This window comes from Orbicella franksi, chromosome 10 (assembly GCF_964199315.1).
Source record: "Orbicella franksi chromosome 10, jaOrbFran1.1, whole genome shotgun sequence".
NCBI classification, from domain to species: Eukaryota; Metazoa; Cnidaria; class Anthozoa; order Scleractinia; family Merulinidae; genus Orbicella; species Orbicella franksi.
The window spans coordinates 9936052-9958565 of NC_138154.1; the positions used below are offsets into that span (position 1 = coordinate 9936052).

At 41.5% G+C, this 22514-nt stretch overlaps 2 protein-coding genes and 1 pseudogene across 3 annotated transcripts in view; all 3 read left to right on the top strand.

Annotated features, from left to right (window-relative positions):
* The first annotated feature begins 6779 nt into the window (after positions 1–6779).
* LOC145501106 (glutathione peroxidase-like) lies at positions 6780–11824 on the top strand (annotated as a pseudogene). Its single transcript, XR_014051180.1, has 2 exons — positions 6780–9328; positions 10385–11824. The product of XR_014051180.1 is annotated as a glutathione peroxidase-like (transcript).
* Positions 11825–11984: 160 nt separating this feature from the next.
* On the top strand, positions 11985–14293 carry LOC145501115 (THAP domain-containing protein 1-like). Its single transcript, XM_081480669.1, has 3 exons — positions 11985–13496; positions 13574–13793; positions 13887–14293. The coding sequence occupies exons 1-3, from the start codon at positions 13344–13346 to the stop codon at positions 14051–14053; spliced, it is 540 nt and encodes a 179-aa protein (XP_081336795.1). The 5' UTR covers positions 11985–13343; the 3' UTR covers positions 14054–14293.
* Positions 14294–18369: 4076 nt separating this feature from the next.
* The window catches only part of LOC145500975 (uncharacterized), a 72214-nt gene continuing 68069 nt past the window's right edge, over positions 18370–22514 (top strand). The window contains exon 1 of the mRNA XM_081480550.1: positions 18370–19279. The gene's annotated coding sequence lies outside the window, so the exon portion shown is untranslated. The remainder of the gene's footprint in view (positions 19280–22514) is intronic.

Genomic DNA, 22514 nt, shown 5'->3' on the forward strand with positions numbered 1-22514 from the left:
CCGGAAGCTGTTACTACCAACGCCCTACATCGTTTGGGCTTCAATTGACTACCATATTTGCTGTGAATATCAACGCCATCTAACGTGTTCTAGCAGTTTGCGACAACCATCAAGTGTGCACCTAGTGTGTACTGCCGATACATACTAGTTGTCACAAAGTCACAACCTCAGGTTCTTTGGTTTCATTTTTCCGAATTAAGAAGAATAATAACGGAGAACTAATTTGCGTGCCAATATTTCAGGTCCTAGGCAGACAAACATTTACGAGCCCAGCATGATGCTGTCAAATATCACGAGATCTAAAATGGGCATCCTTACCGTGGATGTCTGGCACTTTCGCGCCATCTAACATTTTCCAGACAATAATTTTACGGCAGCAGTTCAAGTCTTTGAACTATCAAATGATATCTCACAAAGTTAAAGGCACAACTTCCACGGCTAAATGTTTCCCAAAAATCTTTAATTATCTTTCAAATGTAAATGAGCCCCGTTTTCGTGGGGAAGCGCTAGCTAAGTACAGTATGTAGAGGGCAAATGATTGAAATGAAAACCTTTTGCACACAAAGTAAAAAATCCGTACTTGTCTTTCAAATGTGAATAGGTCCCGTTTTTGACGGGGAAATATGGCTAAGTACAGTTTATAGAGGGGGAATGATTGAAATGAGAGACCCTTTCACACTAAGTAAAAAATACTCGGTTTCGCAGTCTGGGGACTTATGTCATTTTCCGTAATTGTCTTGCAAATCTAAATGGGCCCCGTTTTCATGGAGGAGCGCTGGCTAATTACAGTATACAGTGGGAAATGATTGAAATGACAGACCTTTTCACACAAAGTAAAATATCCGTACTTGTCTTTCAATTGAAAATGGGCCCCGTTTTCATGGAGGAACCCTAACTAAGTACAGTGTATAGAGGTCGAAGGCTTCAAATGAGAGCCTTTCTCTCACAACTAAGGATCAGTACTTGTCTTTCCAATGAAATGGGCCCCGATTTGATGGGGGAGCGCTAGCTAAGTACATTATGTAGAGTTGAAATGAGAGACTTTTCAACCCAAAGTAAAAAGTCCGAAATTGTCTTCCAAATGGAAATAGACCCCGATTTGATTTGGAAGCGCGAAATAAGTACATTATGTAGAGGGCGAATGATTAAAATGAGAGATTTTTTCACACAAAGTCAAAGATCAGTCCTAGCTTAGTATAACATATAGAGGACGCAAGATTGAGATGAGAGACTTTTTTGACACAAAGTAAAAAATCCGTAATTGTCTTCCAAATGAAAGTGGACGCCGATTTGATGTGTGAACGCCATGTAAGTACATTATAGAGAGGGCGAATGATTAAAATGAGCGACTTTTTCACCAAAAGATAAAAAAATCCGTACTTGTCTTTCAAATGTAAATGGCCCCGTTTTCATGAAGGAGCGCTAGCTAAGTACAGTATATAAAAGGGCTAAAGATTGAACTGAGAGACTTTTTCCCACAAGGTAAAAAAACCGAAATTGTCTTCCAAATGGAAATGTACCCCGATTTGATGTGGGAACGCCGGGTAAGTACTTTATGGATAGGGCAAATGATTAAAATGAGAGACTTTTTCACACAAAGTAACAAATCCGTACTTGTCTTTGAAATGTAAACGGGCCCCGTTTTGATGGCGAACACTAGCTAACTACAGTTCATAGAAGGCGAAAGATTGAGAGGAGAGACTCTTTAACACAAAGTAAAAAAGCCGTAATTATCTTCCAAATGAAAGTGGACCCCGATTTGATGTGGGAAAGCCGGGTAAGTACTTTATGGAGAGGGCGAATGATGGAACGGAGAGATCTTTTTACACAAAGTCACAAATCAGGACTTGTCTTCCAAATGAAAGTGGGCCCCGATTTGATGTGGGAGCGCTAAGTACGTACAGTATATATAGGGCGAATGATTGACATGAGCGACTTCGTGACAAAAAGTGAAAAAATACGTAACTGTCTTTCAAATGAAAATAGGGCGCGTTTTCATGGAGAAGCGCTAGCTAAGTATAGCATATAGAGGGCGAATGATTAAAGTGCGAGACTTTTTCACACAAAGTACAAAAATCCGCAATTGTCTTCCAAATGAAAATGGACCCCGATTTGATGTGAGAACGCCGGGTAAGTACATTATGGAGAGGGCGAATGATTAAAATGAGAGTTTTTTCACACAAAATAAAAAAATCAGTACTTGTTTTAAAAAGGATAATGAGCTCCGATTTGACTTGGGAGCGCTAGCTAAGTACAGCATATAGAGGGCGAATGATTGAAATGAGCGACTTCGTGACAAAAAGTGAAAAAATCCGTAGTTCTCATTAAAATGAAAATATGGCCCGTTTCAAGCGCTAGCTAAGTATAGTAGAAAAAGGGCGAAAGATTGAACTGAGAGACTGTTTAACATAAAGTAAAAAATCCGTAATTGTCTTCCAAATAAAAATGGATCCCGATTTGATGTTGGAGCGCTAGCTAAGTACAGTATATAGAGGGCGAATTATTGAAATGAGCGACTTCTTCACAAAAAAAAAAAAGAAAAGTCCGTAATTGTCTTTCAAATGAAAATAGGGCCCGTTTTCATGGGGAAGCGCTAGGTAAGTATAGTATATAGAGGGCGAATGATTGAAATGAGAGACTTTTTCACACAAAGTCAAAAATCCGTAGTTGTCTATCAGATATAAATGGGCACCGTTTTGATAGAAAAAAGTAGCTAAGTACAGTTCATAGAGGGTGAATGATTGAAATGAGGGACTTTTTCACACAAAATCAACAATCCGTTGTTGTCTTTCAAATGTAAATGGGCCCCTTTTTGATGGGAAAAACTAGCTAAGTACATTTTATAGAGGGCGAATGATTGAAATGAGAGATTTTTTCACACAAAGTCAAAAATACGTTGTTGTCTTTCAAATGTAAATGGGCCCCGTCTTGATGGGAAAAACTAGCTAAGTACAGTTTATAGAGGGCGAATGATTGAAATGAGAGACTTTTTCACACAAAGTCAAACATCCGTAGTTGTTTTTCAAATGAAAATGGGCCCCGTTTTCATGGGGGAGCACTAACAAAGTACAAAATGTAGATGGTGAATGATTGAAATGAGCGACTTCTTCACAAAAAGAAAAAGAATCCGTAGTTGTCTTTCAAATGTAAATGGACCCCGTTTTGGATAGGAAAAACTAGCTAAGTACAGTTTATAGAGGGCAAATGATTGAAATGAGGGACTTTTTAACACAAAGTAAAATATCCGTACGGTACTTGTCTTTAAGAAGAAAATGGTCCCCGTTTTCACGGGGAGCACTAGCTAAGTACAGCTTATATAGGGCGTTTGATTGAAATGTGACGCACAAAAAGTAAAAAATCCGTAATTATCTTTCAAATGTAAATGGGCCCCGTTTGCATGGGGAAGCGTTAGCGAAGTAGATTATTTACAGGGCGAATGATTGAAATGAGAGACTAGTTCACACAAAATAAAAAAACCGTAATTGTCTTCCCAACGTAAACGGGCCCCGTTTCGATGGGAAAAACAAGCTAAGTACAGTTTAGAGAGGGCGAATGATTGAAATGAGAAACTTTTTCACACAAAGTTAAAGATCAGAAATTGTCTCAGTTTCAAATGTAATATGGGTGAGCATGAGCTAAGTACAGTAGCTGGAAGGCGCGCGAGATAGAAATGAGAGAATTTTCACATAAAGCTTCCGTTGGCGGGAATTACTCAATACAGAGTTTGTATGGGTGTTCAAACAGGGTTTTGTGACGGCGGTAGTAACTAGAACTGTCCGCTTACGAGAGTGACCACTTTCAAAAGATAATGAATGGCAACAGAATACATTTGTAGGAAAAAACTATGATGTCCGATAACCTCTTAAAAACCAACATCGCCAATATCTCTCAGTCCTATATGTCAGGTGCCCTTATTTGTCAGATGCCCCTATATGTCAGATGCCCCTATATGTCAGATGTCCCTATATGTCATGTGCCCATATATGTCAGACGCCCCGATATGTCAGACGCCCCTATTTGTCAGATGCCCCTAATTGTCAGATGCCCCTATATGTCAGATGCCCTTATATGTCATGTGCCCCCATATGTCAGATGCCTCTATATGTCAGATGCCCCTAAATGTCAGACGCCCCTATATGTCGGATGGCCCTATTCGTTAGATCTCCCTATATGTCAGAGGCCCCTATTTGTCAGACGCCTTTATATGTCAGACGCCCCTATTTGTCAGAGGCCCCTATATGTCAGATGCCATTATATGTCATGTGCCCCTATATGTCAGACGTCCCTATTTGTCAAATGCCCCTATATGTCATGTGCCCATATATGTCAGATGCACCTATTTGTAAGAAGCCCCTATTTGTCAGACGCCCTTATATGTCAGATGCCCCTATTTGTCAGATGCCTCTATATGTCAGATGCCCTTATATGTCATGTGGCCCTATATGTCAGACGCCCCTATTTGTGAGATGCCCCTATTTGTCAGATGCCCCTATATGTCAGACGCCCCTATTTATCAGATGCCCCTATTTGTCAGATGCCCCTACTTGTCAGATGCCCCTATATGTCAGATGCCATTATATGTCATGTGCCCCTATATGTCAGACGCTCCTATTTGCCAGATGCCCCTATATGTCATGTGGTCATATATGCCAGATACACCTATTTGTAAGACGCCCCCATTTTTCAGACGCCCTTATATGTCAGACGCCCCTATTTCTCAGATGCCCCTATATGTCAGATGCCCCTATTTGTCAGATGCCCCTATATGTCAGATGCCCCTATTTGTCAGATGCCCCTATATGTCAGATGCGCCTATTTGTCAGATGCCCCTATTTGTCAGATGCCATTATATGTCATGTGCCCCTATATGTCAGATGCTCCTATTTGTCAGATGCCCCTATATGTCATGTGCCCATATCTGTCAGATGCACCTATTTGTAAGACGCCCCTATTTGTCAGACGCCCTTATATGTCATGTGGCCCTATATGTCAGCGGCCCCTATTTGTCAGATGCACCTATATGTCATGTGCCCCTATATGTCAGATGCCCCTATATGTCAGATGGCACTATACGTTAGATGCCCTTATATGTCATGTGCCCCTATATGTCAGATGCCTCTATATGTCAGATGGCACTATACGTTAGATGCCCTTATATGTCATGTGCCCCTATATGTCAGATGCCCCTATATGTCAGACGGCCCTATTTGTTCGATTCCCCTATGAGTCATGTGCCTCTATATGTCAGATGCAACTATTTGTAAGAAGCCCCTATTTGTCAGACGCCCCTAATTGTCAGATGCCCCTATATGTCAGATGCCCTTATATGTCATGCGCCCCTATATGTCAGATGCCCCTATATGTCAGACGTCCTTATTTGTCAGACGCCCCTATATGTCAGACGCCCCTATATGTCAGACGCCCCTATTTGTCAGATGCCCCTATATGTCAGATGCCCTTATATGTCATGTGCCCCTACATGTCAGATGCACCTATTTGTAAGAAGCCCCTATTTGTCAGACGCCCTTATATGTCGGACGCCCCTATTTGTCAGATGCCCCTATATGTCAGATGCCCTTATATGTCATGTGCCCCTATATGTCAGAAGCCCCTATTTGTCAAATGCCCCTATATGTCATGTGCCCCTATATGTCAGATGCACCTATTTGTAAGACGCCCCTATTTGTCAGACGCCCTTATATGTCAGCTGCCCCTATTTGGGAGATGCCCCTATATGTCAGATGCCCCTATATGTCAGATGCCCCTATATGTCAGATGCCCTTATATGTCAGATGCCCCTATATGTCAGATGCCCTTATCTGTCATGTGGCCCTATATGTCAGACGCCCCTATTTGTCAGATGCCCCTATATGTCATGTGCCCCTATATGTCAGATGCATCCATTTGTAAGACGCCCCTATTTGTCAGACGCCCTTATATGTCAGACGCCCCCATATGTCAAATGCCCCTAATTGTCAGATGCCCCTATATGTCAGATGCCCCTATTTGTCAGATGCCCCTATATGTCATGTGCCCCTATATGTCATCTGCCCCTATATGTCAGACGCCCCGATATGTCAGATGCCCCTATATGTCAGATGCCCCTATTTGTCAGACGCCCCAATATGTCAGACGACCCTATTTGTCAGATGCCCCTAATTTTCAGATGCCCCTATATATCAGATGCCCCTATTTGTCAGATGCCTCTATATGTCAGATGCCCCTATATGTCATGTGCCCCTATATGTCAGGTGCGTGAGGTATACAAGAGAAATGCCAAAACATTAATAGATGCTGTTTGCCGTAAATGGGAATTATTAATATCTCCAATCTTACCTCTCTAAATACGTGTACGTAAAACAAAACTTGAGAGCCAGGCATAAGAGACGGTTAATTTAAATCTGTTTACACTTCAACCAGCGTATTTTTGATGCAAGTGGGACGTGACACGGAGTTGCGATCGCGTTTGGCGAAAAATATGTATCTAACTCGAGTTATTTAGCCTTTTTAGAAGTTAGAGCATTAGGAAAAGTGCTTAATCGTAAATGCTCGTTTTTTCAATACAGATAATCAATAGCATAGATTGCGAAAATAAGCTGCGTAATATTTCCGGCCGCCATATTGGTTGACCACGAAAGTAATCCAACACGGCGTTTCCAAACTGTGAGCTCCGTAATTTCGTGCGAAACATTTCTACGAATGTCTTAAGTCTAAGAGAACGTAAAGACCTAACTCTAAGAAAAATAATGATCTTCTTTATCTATTTCTTGACTTTATCCACTAGTACTGTATGGTGTTGTATTTTTTTTTATTGCGTGACATTGAAAACGATCAGTATTGTATTTTTCCCGTCATAGATACGATGCAGATTCCTTTGCAATAACGGCTGCGAAAGAAACTACGCGATAAATTAATCAATTTTGAAAACATGAAGCATTGATGAATTCACCAAAACCTAACAGCCCAGATCCGCGCGTGGCTTAAGTTGTTTGGATCAATTCTGTAACAATTTCACAAACAGATCGTCCCATTCAAATTAAAGTTTACTGAACTTGAGTCGCAATACATGTAGTAGACTTCAGCCATTTATAGATCTCTTAAGAATTACGAAATCCTGAAAAATGCCCCGCATTATTCATACTGAAACGTAGAAAATTTGTGGATCTAGTGAATGTAGATTTCTTGACACCTCCATTCTTCGAACCTCAGCTCAGCGAACCGATTTATTATTAGTCTTTTCCTTCCTCTAATAGTCGCTACTGATTAGAAGTCAAAAGCTGTCATTTTAACACAAACCATTTATTGGTAGTGTGACACATTAACCATGCAGAGGTAATGATAAACTTTTGGTATTTTGATATAGCGCCCCTATATGTCAGACGCCCCTATTTGTCAGGTAACGTTACCAACCCTAGTGATCACTAACACGCTCGCAGTCGAGTTGGAGGCAGAAAGCTTTGCCAAACAAAACACTGGATAAATTTAAATCTTTCCAAAGCCTGTTGGCAGATTCGCAAGAACATCACGGCTTGCGAAGCTCGAATCCAACGCTTCGATTTGCTCTGGTACCGCTTCGATTTGCTCCGGTTCCAAAACATTCCTGCAAGACGTCACAGGTATCTCGAATGTTGACAACACGTTGTCAACGCTCCTAACATAAGCCAATCATATTTTTGCGTTGTGAGACCAACGCATAATTCAAACTCTTGGGCTTAGGCGGTAGTCCCTCCTTTCGCGCGCTCGTCGCCTCAAGGATTTCGCGCGGCCATTTTTTTCTCGTGGTTTTCTTTCGCGTCACGTACGACGGACTAAGGGAAAGAGGGACTACTCGTTGTCTATATCGGATCGGGACTCTTAACCTCGTTCAGACCCTGGAAACGAGGCTGCGTGACGCTCTGTTATTTGTTGTTTTTGTTGTTGTTTTCTTCAATCCTTCGCAGACTACCATTCTAGCCCTCCCAAAAACGTTTCCCATCTTGCTTAGCCCGGGCAGAACATTTAAAGAAATGAAATGTTTAATCGAGGTTTCTCGAAGGAATCTTGGTGCATGCGAGAGGAAAGGGACACTTTCGTGAGTTCGACCACGAAAAGACTAATTTATTGATCGAAATCTTAATATAATGGCGTAGAAGGGAGGCGCAGCGATGAGAGCGTTCGCCTCCCACAACTGTGGCTCGGTTCGATTCCGGCCTGGTGCCATATGTGGGTTGAGTGTGTTTTTGGTTCTTGCCTTGCTCCGAGGGTTTTTCTCCAGGCTCTCCGGTTTTCCTCCCTCCACAAAAACGAACACTCCAAATTCCAGTTTGACCAGGATAGGGGACCCGCATGAAAATCAGCTAAGGCTGATGTGACTTCCTCTCTTAATATATAAAGTACTTTATTTTTATTTTTATTTTTATTTTTGTTCGACTCTACATAAGTGCTCTGAAGTAACAAAAAAGAGTAACATGATGGGTTACCCATGTACGAGGTTGTGATGCTAAACTGAAAAAACGCTGGCAAACGTTGTTAAATTCTGTGGTCGTGTGTCGCAAAAATCATTAAAAACTAATTACAGTTTGCTCTTCCTTCAAAAACTAGCTACAATTCAAGTAGTATCTTTATCTTGCTTCTTTGGAGCATTCTGTGCGGGAAAGAAGATACTCATTTTAGCATGATTTGATCAAAAACGCAGCAAATTTCCCTGATAGTGTCCTGCAAAAGACACGCACGGCCAAAGCGCGCACAAACCTCGCTCAAAAAAGGTTCCTCTCGCGCGCGAATGGAGGAGAGGAGAATTGCCGCGCGCGCATGCGTTATACGTTTGGGCGCAGATTAGTACTCGATTGCATAACATATAGCGGCTCACCGAGTGTCGCAGGTCGCGATGACTCGCTCTTCTGTAATCGCTTTTCTTTTCTACTTCTTTGCTGGTTATTCAGCAAACGTAGGAAAAGAAACTTGGACACATTGTGCAGAAGATAAAAGCCAATCCCTGTACAACTTCACAACAAAGTACCTGAACGGAACGGCCGTTTCGTTGGAGAGGTATCGCGGTGACGTTAGCCTTGTGCTAAACGTGGCGACATACTGAGGGTTCACGTTCCAGTACCCTCACCTGAATGCACTCATGAAGGAGTTTTCGACCGGCAAGTACAAGTGTGGATTCTCTGTGTTGGCTTTTCCATGCAATCAGTTTATGTACCAAGAGCCGGGAGCGAATTCCAAAGAAATCTTGAACGGGCTGAAATGCGTCAGACCAGGCAACGGATTTCAGCCGAATTTCCCACTCTTTCAGAAAATCCAAGTCAACGGCAAGAACGAAGATCAAATCTACACTTTCTTGAAGGTAGTTAACTGGTTATTACTGGGTCTTATTTCTGATCGTTTAAATATATTGCATAACCAGGGTTAAGTCTGATCAGTTCTTTGATCGAAGGAACAACAGGAATAGCAACGCTGTGACGTTCAATATTCTTTTGATTTGTTTTTAGATTTATTTTGGAAATTTTTAGTCGGGGAAATTGTTTTATGTGACAAGGACCTCGCCATTTCCCTTTCAGGAGGTTCTTTTCTTTGTTTTGTTTTTTTGTTTTATTAATTTACATTTCCCGAATATATTTGAAAAATGTCTCATGACTATCAGCTATACTTTTGCTCTCTCGTGATGTAATATTTTCCGTATAAAGTACAAGGTCAACATAAATATTTACTACATAATTATTTATCACTTGGATCGGTTACAATTTCGTACAATTTCATCTCGTTATTTCGATTACTGTTGTACACGTTATTCAACAACTTATCGATCGAAAGCCTGGAAGGCGTAAACACAGACTTAGCCCACGTAGAAGGCATTCTAGTAATGAGTAACACAGCGAAGATCCGCGTGTCTCCTTCCGCGCGCGCGTTCTCGCCCTCGCGAGAGCGCGGAGCGAGTAGAAGTTGCGCGTGGCTTGTCTCGAATCGCTGAAGACGTAGCGAGAGAATGGGTTGTCGTTGTAACCTTCGTACTCCAAACAAAGCATCGCTATCTAAATTCTTGATTATGGTTAAGATTATAGATCCAAGGTTTGAGTACAAGGCAGATCGAACAAAATCACTGGAAATTGAAGTAAAAAGGCGACGAGGTGTCTTATGTAATCAGAAAAGTTGATGAGTGATACCTACCCAAAAGACAGACATGCAAAGAGGTCACTGATAATACAACTCCACACATTGCCAACATTTCAATATACTGATTTGCTTATATTTCATCGTTTCAACGGAAGGTTCGAAAGATCTAAGAATTCGTTTTCTCTCGTACTTCAGAAAAAAAATTTCGCTAAAATCTGACATGAATCATGAATCAGACAGCTTCATTCCATCGATTCTCTAACACGTATGCTCAATTTATACCTTGTAGTCCCTTTGTCCCCTCCCCGGTGGGGTCGTCAGTCAAGACGCACCGTCGATCCTGTGGTCCCCCGTCAGGAGTAACGACATCTCCTGGAACTTCGAGAAGTTCCTAGTGAATCATCAAGGATTTCCTGTCAAGCGTTACTTGCCCAGCACCGAACCTTTTGATCTGGTGGACGATATTGTGAGCCTCATTGAAGCATGTTAAAATGGACAATGGAAACTGATCTAGTTTTACTTTCTGCTCTGTTTATGTAGTCACTTGAAACTAAACGAGGTTTAGTTTTTAAATACTGTTTAGTACAGTCGCTCCTTCGAAGTGTGCAACCTTGACTGACGAACACAATCTGGCGAAAAGACAAACTCTATGACAGAGGAGGATAGCGCAGATTAAAACAACTCCTTACGCTTCCCTCCTGATGATAAGCTATGCTCCTCTACCCAGATTTCGCTCGCCACATCGTTCGAGATAGCCTGGGCTCGACGACGATATGAGTCATCTCACAACGCCGGGGCCTGGAGATGGCGAACATATTAGGCTTTGATACTTAAACTGGAATTGCGGGGTGTTTTCCATTATGCCAAAAATTCCGGTAATTTCGGTCGTAAAGACCCGTTTCGGTTCGGTCCTACCGGAATATTCGGGACCACCTCTGAAGGTGATCCACTCTGATCGGTTGGACCGAATTAAATTTGTCGTTCTATTTTTACAAACCCGTTCAGTGCCCTTATTCTCTCCAGTAGATTTCACATATGTAGGGAATTCGGGAAAGGAATTAAAAAAAAAAAAAATGGTGAGAGCCAATCCTCTTGGTTGGCCCGGTTTGATCGGAAAATGCCATTCCATTTTCCTCGGTTAGTCCCGCTGTTCTCTGACCGGTCGCTCTGGCATAATGGAAAGCACCCCTGATTTGTCGAACCCTCGATTTATATGACCTCCCAACAACTCGTCTAAAAATCGTTTCCCTTTGATTTCCCACACCAGTTTTCTTTGTCTTCGGAGGTTCCAAAAATCGAGATTTCACCGTAGTTTTGTCCCCTCCTCGGGTTGAATTCCCGTCCGTCACTGCCCCCCTCCCCCTTCACCTTCCATCTCCATCCATTTCTTTCTCCGCTAGAACTACTCTTTAGAACTACATACTACACGGATCGAATTCGTGACAGTTTTTTTTTTATATTGTTCAAGGGTCAGCCTTTAGCTTGCTGTGACAGACGTATTATCTACATTGAACATGTACAATTGCTCAATTTTTATGACAGACTATTTGTAAACTGTTTACAGTGAAATGGTCTTGAGTTAGGTTTTTGTCTCTTCGGCGTTTTGTGCATTCAGCTGAAACGGATCAAAAAACATGGCTTTGAGCTTTGTATGTTGTAAATGCAAGATACAACTTCTTGTTGCAATAAACTAGAAAGCGAGTGAATGTTGTTTATTGCTCCAGGCGTCCTTACAACAATAGCAAGGATATCAGTGACATTTACCTGTTGTTATTAATATGCTAACCACAGAACCATTGGCTGGTGAAACAAAGTGTTCTTTTGGGACCGTATGGAAAACGCGAGTATATGGAGTATAAAATATGGAGCATAAAAAATATGGAGTATAGAAAATATGGAGTATGGAAAATATGGAGTATAGAAAATATGGAGTATGGAAAATATGGAGTGTAGAAAAAATGGAGTATAGAAAATATGGAGTATAGAAAATATGGAGTATAAAAAGTATGGAGTGTAGAAAATATGGAGTATTGAAAATATAGAGTATGCAAAATATGGAGTATTGAAAATATAGAGTAAAAAATATGGAGTATTAAAAATATGGAGTATAGAAAATATGGAGTATAGAAAATATGAAGTATAGAAAACATGGAGTATAGAAAATATGGGGTATAGAAAATATGGAGTATTGAAAATATGGAGTATAGAAAATATGGAGTATTGAAAATATGGGGTATAGAAAATATGGAGTATAGAAAACATGGAGTATAGAAAATATGGAGTATAGAAAATATGGGGTATAGAAAATATGGAGTATTGAAAATATGGAGTATAGAAAATATGGAGTATAGAAAATATGGAGTATAGAAAACATGGAGTATAGAAAATATGGGGTATAGAAAATATGGGGTATGGAAAATATGGAGTATTGAAAATATGGAGTAGAGGAAAATATGGGGGGGTTCGCTATTTTCGGAGGGTCGTTACTTTCGGAAGTTTATATATGGTAGTTTTACACATGCAAGTGTTCAATTTGCGGCCCCATGCCCCACTGGGGCAACAAGGACTGATGGTGATCATGATGAAGTGTTCAATTTGTTCACTTCTGCTGTTAGGAACCCATGACTAGGATTGTGCAACTCCCATACTAAGCCTGTGTCACGGCATTTTTACAGACCGGTCTATTTTTAGGCTTCTTTTCCCGCGAAATAAGTCAGTTAAGTTCCAGTCTACATGAGCGCACATCGGTAAGGAAAAAATGGCGGCCTCAGGTAGACTTGTCGACTTAATCTTCGGGTAAAAGGACCACGTCAGTTAAAAATTCCGTGCTAGTGATTGGTCTCTGAGGTTCCTGCGGGAGTCTGAATTCGCGGTAAATCCAAACTAAAAATAGACCGGTCCGTGGAAACGCCGTGACAGGAATATGGGGTAGTTGCACGCTCCTGGTGACGGGCTTCTGCTGCTGTCGATTTAACATTGTCTTTTCACGATTCACCTTTGTAGTTTGAAGCATTACACATTCAAGTTCACGCAGTTCAACATTCAACTTCCGAATATGCATATTTTTGGTATCCAACCGCAAGCCAGTCAATCACAGTCAATGGCCGTTTTTGTTCTGGAGGACGCATTCGCCTTTATCGCACAGCAGCCATCTCGGATTGACGTCATGTACTTTTGACACCAATGCGAGGCCACGCGTGTAAAGTCAACTTCCGGCGATCGAGGAGACAAGGCGATCATCTGCAATCATGCCTAACGGAGATCACTGTTGCGTGCCGCAATGTAAAAATAATCGCGCTAAAAATATTCCAAATCATACCTTTCACCAATTTCCCAGTGATGAAGCCATTCGAAAGCAGTGGGTTGTCAAAATACGGCGAGACGTGGGCAAAAGTGTCCAGGTAAGTTGGTTAGGTTATCGATGTCACTGTTGCGCACATGTATTTACATTAATTATTATGATCTGGTCCATCGACAGATAACAAACAGGACAAGAGTATGTTCTGTACACTTTAAGGAAGCGGATTTTCAGACAACTTTAACAGGGAAGCGTGTTCTGGAGAAGCATGCAGTTCCGAGTATTTTTTGCTGGTCAAGATCACCCAGGAAAAGAAAATCTCCGACAAAGCGAGAACCACCGCGTGCACGAGTGCGATTGTTTGATGTAAGCGTGCCATCGTCCCCTGTCACTGTGACAGGTAAATATTGTTGTCGGTATCTCTTTAAACATTCCTTGGTTAAAATCGTAAAATAATCAGAAGTATTTTTATGTTTTTCATTTTAATCCATAGCATCAACTTTCGGCCAAGCTTCTGGTGAGGAAAGTTCTATGGAGGTCCAACCGGAACTGTCATCCTCTCCTGTTGTTGTAGACTTCCCGGAGCCAATATACACTGTCACTGTCACAGGTAAATATTGTTGTCGGTATGTCCACCAGATTGCACTACCAAAACTCTGAAGAAATCAAAGTACTCGCTGACTCAGCCATGATGTTTCAACACGCGTGGCCTCGCGTTCATGCGAAAAATGGTGACGTTGCATCCAACATGGCGGACTGTGATTAAGGCGAATTATCCGTTCAGAAGGATAATGTGTCCTCGCCGTTTTTATACTAAAGACGCATTACGCCGTCTGGTTGAACTTGGGCAAACATTTCAAGTTCGTCTGGTTATACGTCTTTAGTATAAAGCCGGACACAAGACACATTGTGCGTCTAGACGAACTACCCTTCAAAATGCGTCTTGAACGACGCACTACGAGAGATAGTTCGTCTAGACGCATAATACGTCTTGTGTCCGTCTTTATACTAGAGACGCATAACCAGACGAACTACAAATGTTTGCCCAAGTTCGTCCAGACGGATGATGTGTCTTAAGTATAAAAACGGCTAATGTGGGCTCAGCGAACTATCACACTTTCGCCCTTAGTAGGGGCTAGCAAAGGCAGGTCACTCTGTCCTAGACAGCAGCTTTTGACAAAAATGGCACCGCATTTCATTCTATTACGCAACACCCGATCCAACGTTTTAAAACGTCTTTGTAGTAAGGAAGTCTTTGTAAGTTCGTGTAGAACGAAATACTGTAAAATCCCACGTGCAAGGACCTAGTGGTTTACGAACCTGCTGGCAGAAATTTGCCATTTAAGTAATACGCAAAAATATATGAACCTGCTTAGCCAAGCAAGATCAAGCAGGTTCTTACATGTCTCAATTTGTCGGTTAGAATTAAATAATGATAAACATTTTAAAGGGGCTCAGTCATGGGATTTTGAGTTATTTTGGCCACCATGACATACAAAATTACCTTTAAATGATAGGAAACCTGAAAATAACAGTTTAATAAGATAGAAAAACACCAAAGACATAATGATAAACCATAAAGGAACAAGGATGGCTAAGGATGGAGAAGATTGACACGGATTACAAACGACAAATTTGAAAAATTGAAGCTAAACTTTTCAATATGCGCAAACCATGACTGAGCTCCTTTAATGGTCTGCGACTTTAAGATTGCAAATTTATATTACAAGAAAATACGTAATACAGTTGTGAATAAATACACTGTATGTTCAAGTACTAAATCCAAGATTATTTATTTTTCTGGTAATCAGCAGCTATATCTCCTTCACATAGTAATACCTAATTAAGAACCTACAGTCCGGAACCTCTCTAATACGGACACCGAAGGGACAGAGCGAAGTGTCGGTATTGGAGAGTTCACTGTGATGACGTCACTTTTAAGTCTCCATTGACAGTTTTGAGTGTTTTGACTAAATTGAGGCCCAAAAGTGAGTGTCTTGTGAATTTCTGAATCTTAATTGATTAACTTTATTGTACTTCTCAGTTAGGTCTCGGGCAAACGTCGAATCCAAGTCGCGTCGAATAAATTAAAAATAGGTACGACACAGAGTCGACTTAATTCCAGCGTGATAGCAAGCGTCGAACCTACGTCGATCCTTTTTCACAAGTTACACTTCATTAAAACACGGGAATAAGCACGTGTCCCTATGCTAATCACTCGATGGGAGACTAGTTACTGCTAGGAATTGCTAGCGAAATGCCGATACTCTTCTCTTCAGACAACGGTAGACCCGGCGCGGCTCTCTTTAGGTCCCTGTCACAAGCCTCGCAGTATGCAACGCTTTTACCGGCTGTCTATCCCTCAACGTCCTCGTTTTCTTGAAACACTGACCATTTATTGCAAGTAGGCAATTCGCATCTCGCGATTTCAGCAATGACTTTCGGCATTCTCTTCCGGCATTCTCGCCCCCAGAGGCCGCTCTCCTTTTGGTGCTGACCAAAAGGAGAGTGGCCTCTAGGGGCGAGAATGCATTCCCGCTCCCGAAATTGTCTTTGTACAGTGCATGCTCGTCAGGGGGAGAAATAGAGTTTGGCAGATGGAGGAGTATGTATTTTTGTGACGTTTGTCCAGGCCATCACATTTGAATCAAATATTTTGTAATTTGCATGATTTATGAATCGAGTTCAGCACGTGTTTAGAGCGGCGTTTGCTGAAACGCTGAACCACTGTCGCATTATCCGACTTCGCAAGTCGAACCTATGCTAGAGTCGGACCTATGCTAGAGTCGAACCTATGCTAGAGTCGAACCAGTTAATTTGAGTCGAATTTAATTGCAGCAAACGGCGTAGAATTTATGCGCCTATTTTAAAATTAATAGGTTCGACGAATGAAATTCGACTAAGATTCGACGTTTGCCTTAAGCCTTACATGCTGTTCATACGAATTTTGGACAGGAAATGATGTATACCGGAAATCGTCGACACCTGGTGCCCGGAGTGTCCGTAATAAAGAGATTAAATTTGTATGAATTTGCTCCCTAGGGCCGACATATATTTAGTGTCCGTTGTCCGTTTTAGAGAGAGTGCGTATTATAGGTCGAGGTTTTTTTTTAGAGGAAATGTATGAGCATTTTGTCGGTACATAGGAAACTGTCCGTGTTAGGGAGGTGTCCGAATTAAATTGGTGTCCGTATGGAGAGGTTCGACTGTACTTAGCCTAAATTGTCAATAACTACCCCAAAATACAAGAACTACTTTGCCAGACTTAAAAAAAACGTAGGTTCCTAAATATACCATATGTCACTGGAAATATAAGAAAAGTTATACTCAGCACATGGAAGCTTATTCTCGATCAATGATGTGGATAATTTAATTCCGTCAGTACAAAATTGACTGCAGAAGAAACGAAATATAATTTAGGAAAAGAATCTTGGATGTGTCTTATATTTGAAATATAAACGAAGAATCGGCGAGTTTTCTAGGGAAAAGCGATGGGCTGTTTTCGTGACTAGCCATTTGTCTCGCATGTTGTGGTGAATTATTTCGTGAAAATCAGACAGTATGTTCACACCCTTGAACGTCGAACGTATATCAAGACTAAGAAAAGTTTCAGTCTCACTGCGACAACATACATTTTGTCTACAAAATGAACACTGACGCATCAGTCGGACCGGTAAAAATTATAGGTCAACCGTCTTGTGTCGTCACTCTGTTGTTTCTCGAATAAATTGCGCGTTATTTTTGTTTATGTCAGCATTAAAATACTGACATCTCGCACACGCGCAAAGTGAGAAGACTACGAAGGCCTGAATTCTATTTTAGAGCGAATATTGCTTTGACGCTTCCTTTAAAAACAAAATATATGAAGAAGAATATTCTCCAACAATGCAAATTCTCGAGGAAGATGAGCAAGGAAAAGCGATTGAGTGACTGACTGCAATGACGAACAACGAGGATTTCGTAAATTTTCTGCTAGGCGCAATCTCTCTTTTATTAAACGGAAACACCCTGCGCCAAGTAATCTGACACCGTTCAACCACTGATCTCAGCAGCTTGTTACCGCGGTTATCAATCACACGCGACCTCCAGCGCAGAAAAAGTCTAGACAAAACCTAACTTTTGGTGGACGTCAATCATCTCCGCCTCCTTGCCGACTGTATGCAAAATTTACCTGAAATAGTGAAACCTTACAGTGGTCCACTCGTAAAAATTATCATTTTACTTCCGGTATATGTACGGCTAGCTCACTAAATGCATTGGCAGTAAATATTCCTTGAAATTTGTAACTGAAGATGGGCAGGTCGGGCTTCTCAACGGCCATTCGCATGCATGAATGACCCCGAGAAAAAGCAAATCTACACGCAAACAAATTATTTCTGTACGTATTTGTCTTGGGGCTACGGACTGAACAAGACTTAAACGTCTTATAAACCTCATAATTTTGTCAGGTAATAAGTTATAAGTTTTATAGAATTAAGTATTGTTCAGTCCGTAGCCCCAAGAAAAATACGTGCAGAAATAATTTGTTTTCGTGTAGATTTGCTTGCTCTCGGGGTCATTCATGCATGCGAATGGCCGTTAAAAAACCCGACAAACGGTTTCATTTATATATTTCAAGGATGTAGTTAGTGAGCTAGCCGTACATACCGAAAGTAAAATGATAATTTTTACGAGTGGACCGCTGCAGGGTTTCACTTTCAGGTAAATTTTGCATACAGTCGGCAAGGAGGCGGAGATGATTGACGTCCCTGATTGACGTCCACCAAAACTTAGGTTTTGTCTAGACTTTTTTTGCGCTGAAGGTCGCGTGTGATGATAACCGCTGTAAAGCCATCACGTCAGGTGGCTTCGCGTGAGCTTGGTACAGTTAAGGTGGACGCTCAAGGAGATCTCAGAGATTTAAACTTTTCTAATCCGACGTTGTGAACAGATCACGAGATGAAGCTAGAAGTTACCAGATTTTCAAGATTTTCTTAGGAAATGTAGGCAACGTGTCATTTAGTCTAACAAGCGTTTCGAGCTTCGGTTTCATGATCGACAAACTGGTTTCCCGCTGACTGACTGAAAAACGATTCAACGTAACGGAAGCTTTATTTGGCGGCTTCTAGGATCTCACAAACTGAAGCCATACAGCTCTGACACGTTCTCAAGGTCGAATAGTGGATAGTAATACTCTACACGTCTTCATGGCTCTACATTACTTTCCGCCTTTGCGGGTGCCTTTCGCTAAGAATTTGTTACGTGCGTCAGTTCCAATTAAAGCTAATTAAACGTCAGCAAAACGAGGAAGCATGTTTCCGGAAGCATTCATAGCGCGTGCATGCTTCTCCAATGTTTCCCAGTTTTGCCATACAGGAATTGAGCACATTTTAACAAGAATCCGAGCATGCGAGCAGTGGCAAAAATTTTGCGGGCACGAGCAAGCAAGCACTCATCTAATTTTTGCGAGCAATTCAAGCAAAGGCCAAATTCTTCGGGCACTTTTAAATTGAATGGGACCATTCGATACCCCTCACATTGTCTACGATTGACTGACTTGCAGATGGTGTCGAAAATGTGCAAACTACAATGTCGAATGCTAAAAATACTAGTAATATCCTAAGTTGAATTTTGGCGGACATTGAACGCCATGTTTTCAAAACAAAATTATGTTCTCTTTTTGTTTACGTCTGATATGGGGTGATGCGGCTAAACCAATCATCTTGTACTCTCCACGTCATGCGTTCAACACGTGTTCATAGTCCTGACAACCGGCTTCTTAAGGGCACAGAGTCTGCTTTACCGCAAAATATGGCTTCAGTCGTGCATGCGAAAGAGATCGAGAATTTCAGTGTTTTTAAACAGAGTAGGCGACAAAATCCGTGCCTTTCGCTGCCTTGTGCCGCGGTGAGTAACTGAAATTTTTGTATTGCTTACATTCTGTAACTATTCTGCATGAAGAGAATCGTACAGAGGTATTCTCGTGATGCGTGATTAGCTGATTTTATTTTCCGTGAAACGTGAATTTAGGAAACTATTCTTCGTGATCCGTGACCTGAAGGTTTTGCGTGACCCGTGAAGAACTTGAATTATTCACCGCTATTCGTGATCTCAGCACTCAATTCTACGTGATTTTGAAACGCGCGTCTATCGAGAGTGACTTAGACATGCGATTTGCAATATGGAGCCTTGGAGCCTTTCACGAGTTTTCTTTCTTCAAACACTCTTCCTAGTGTAAGAACAGGTTAGTAAAAAGAGTATCTTACTCGCTTATTTTCGTGATTCGGGAAAACGAAGTTTTTATATCCGGGATCCGTGATCCTCAATTTTTTCTGTTCGTCGAAGAAAAACGAACGCTACCTCGGCAGTTGTCATAGTTGTTAATCTTTGAGGAAATCTTTTATACTGTGAAAAGATGAAGGTAAACGGTCGATTTCTCTGACGTGCGTTGTCTTTGATGGCAACGTTTTTGCATGACTGCCCAAGTCAGTCAAGCAAAGACAAAAAGAGGGTCGTACAGGTGGGTTCTGTGGCACGGTTCACATATCACCGCATCATGATTTTGGCCTCTCAACTGAAGCGGTCTCAAGCGGTCCCCCAATTTCAAGGAAAAAAATACATAAAATAATAATTTTACAAATATCTCCAGACTCCCCACCCGCACTCGCTTATAAGGCCCCCGCCAATTCAAAAACCCTTGTTTTGGTGAGTCTACGAGGTATTTACGCTTTTTGTCGTGGGATAATATTTGTCCCCTTATTAGTTAACTGAGATACGTTTTAAATACAATGAGCGTGACCAAATTTTGCCCATTTTCTGGATGTTGCTTTTCAAAAATTCAGCCTAAAGAATGGCAAGCATTTGGCGAATTTGAAATGTTTATATAGGTTAATATGTCACAGCTTAAATATTTTATCCTTCTGTCCAGCTAACAATTTTAGGCAGATCTTTCAGTAAACTATGGGTATCAATCGGAGAAGGTCGGAATAAAGTGATATTGTTCGCTAAACAATTGGCTGAATATTTTTCCAAATTGAAACCTTAGCCGTCTGAACCGATGAATAATTGTTTTCGAACGGATAGCAGCGGCTGTTTGAACAGCTCAATATTTTCTGCACAGATATATATAACCCCAGCCGTTTGAATGGTATGCTATCAATCTTTAGTCTTCTCCGCAGCCGTTTTTTGGGATGTCACGCAACGCTCCCCCCCCCCCCCCCCTCCCCGCCCCACAAAGTTTCTTTGGGGGGAGCGTTGCGTGACATCCCAAAAAACGGCTGCGGAGACTAATCAATCTTGAACGCATGACAAACGGCAAGAGTACAATTTTTAGCCGTTCGAACAGATCCGTTGGTATACTTTTTCGCACGAGAGGTCATAATTGTATTTTTAAAAAGATAAAATCTAAGATTTACATTTAAGGATTTGATTGTTTATTCAAGAATGAATTACGTGACAGTGTCAACATGATGTGACCGGTCAACATGACCGGCGAGTGAAGTGTTTGGCCTGTCAAGTCACCATTCTGGCCGGACGTTGTCCGTTGACCGGCCGTTATTTTGAGCCTTAAAAAATGTTAAAACTAGAAATCCCTGTGGGTTTCAATCAATCATTCATTCAATCAGTCATTTTATTTAAAAACTCGGATCTTCAGTAAGTACAATAGTGTACCAATCTAAATACAAATATCACATTAATTACCCTGGTCCCAGAGGTTTTTCTTGATTTTTCTCCGCATGAGAGAGCTGCGAGAGAGCCGCGAAGCGCTGAAAACACGAGTCACGAAGCTGCGAGAAAGAAAAACGAGGTTTTTCTTTCTCACGGCTTCGCGACTTCTGTTCGCCGCTTCGCGAAAAGAAGAAAAATCAAGAAAAACCTGTGGGACCAGGGTACACATTAATTTAAGACTATCATACACTGTTTTACAAGATTGCCAAGTAATAAGAATCCGAGGACTTAAATACGCGATTGATTTGCGGCTTGAACAAACATCAGACTAGGGGTGCTTACCATCTGCAGAAACCATCCGGTTGGAAATTTCAGGCAAAAACATTAAACAGTTGAATACCACGTTGCGGGAGAACGAATCGCTATAAAGTATATCCACATCAGTTAGAGAGACTTAAAAGAGCAGAAAAATAGCATCACCTCAAATCACAGCCCATATTTTCAGAGGCTTCCCAAACGGAATGGCGCGAACCATTTGATTTTCCAACTGGAATTTCCGGTTTTCCCATGTAAATGGTAAGTACCCTAGACCACCTCTTCGCCAGACTCCTTTCCCCCGGATCGCTTTGCTCTTCGCCGCTCGCGCGATCGCGCGTGTGACTCAAATGTGAGCCTGCTCGCAGGCTAGCTAGGGTCCGGGTCGCACTTAAGACAAATTTCTGAGATGTAGCAAAATGTTGCTTGCAATGTTTGTCTCAGAAGTTGTCTTTTTCGGTATTTATGCAAAGTGAATTACAGAACAGGTTACCATGAATCAACGTGAAATTGCTTTGTTTCTGGCTAATGATGCACAGAGAGTCATTCTTCTTTCTTGCATCACGCAAATACGAGCACTTCAAGGGCAAATTTTGATGCTAAAATTGCTGAAGTTCAGTGTATATCGTTGTCCTGATGCTGACCCCAGAACAACTGCTTCGGCCTATCAACTCTCCTGCTCAATTTAAGAATTATCTGAGACGTTATCCCAAAAGAGAAATTTGATAGAAAACCTGAATTCATGACTAGACACGCGTGATACACAGTACAAGTGGCACTAAAGAATGGAAGCGATAATATTTCAGGAATTTTTGAAATTGTCTTTTGAAAGGAAAACATTTAATGTTTGTTTTTCCTAAAACGTCCTGTTCCGAGGCAGGACGACGGCTTCTTTGACGATTTGTCTCCGTGGACAAGCTTTTGTCCGCGCAGGGACTAATGGGTCGCACTTGGCGCGGTCAACTGATGAATCTGACAGCTTTTGGTTATCAAAACAAACTTGTCTTGATTGACTTGATTTCGACCCGGGCCCGCTGCCACTTTGTAATTATAACGCTCCGATTACGTCTCAAGTTTCTGTAAACTTGAGACGTAATCAGAGCGTCGTAATTACAAAACGGCAGGCGAGATAATATTCGGAAATATAAACCGCCTTCGC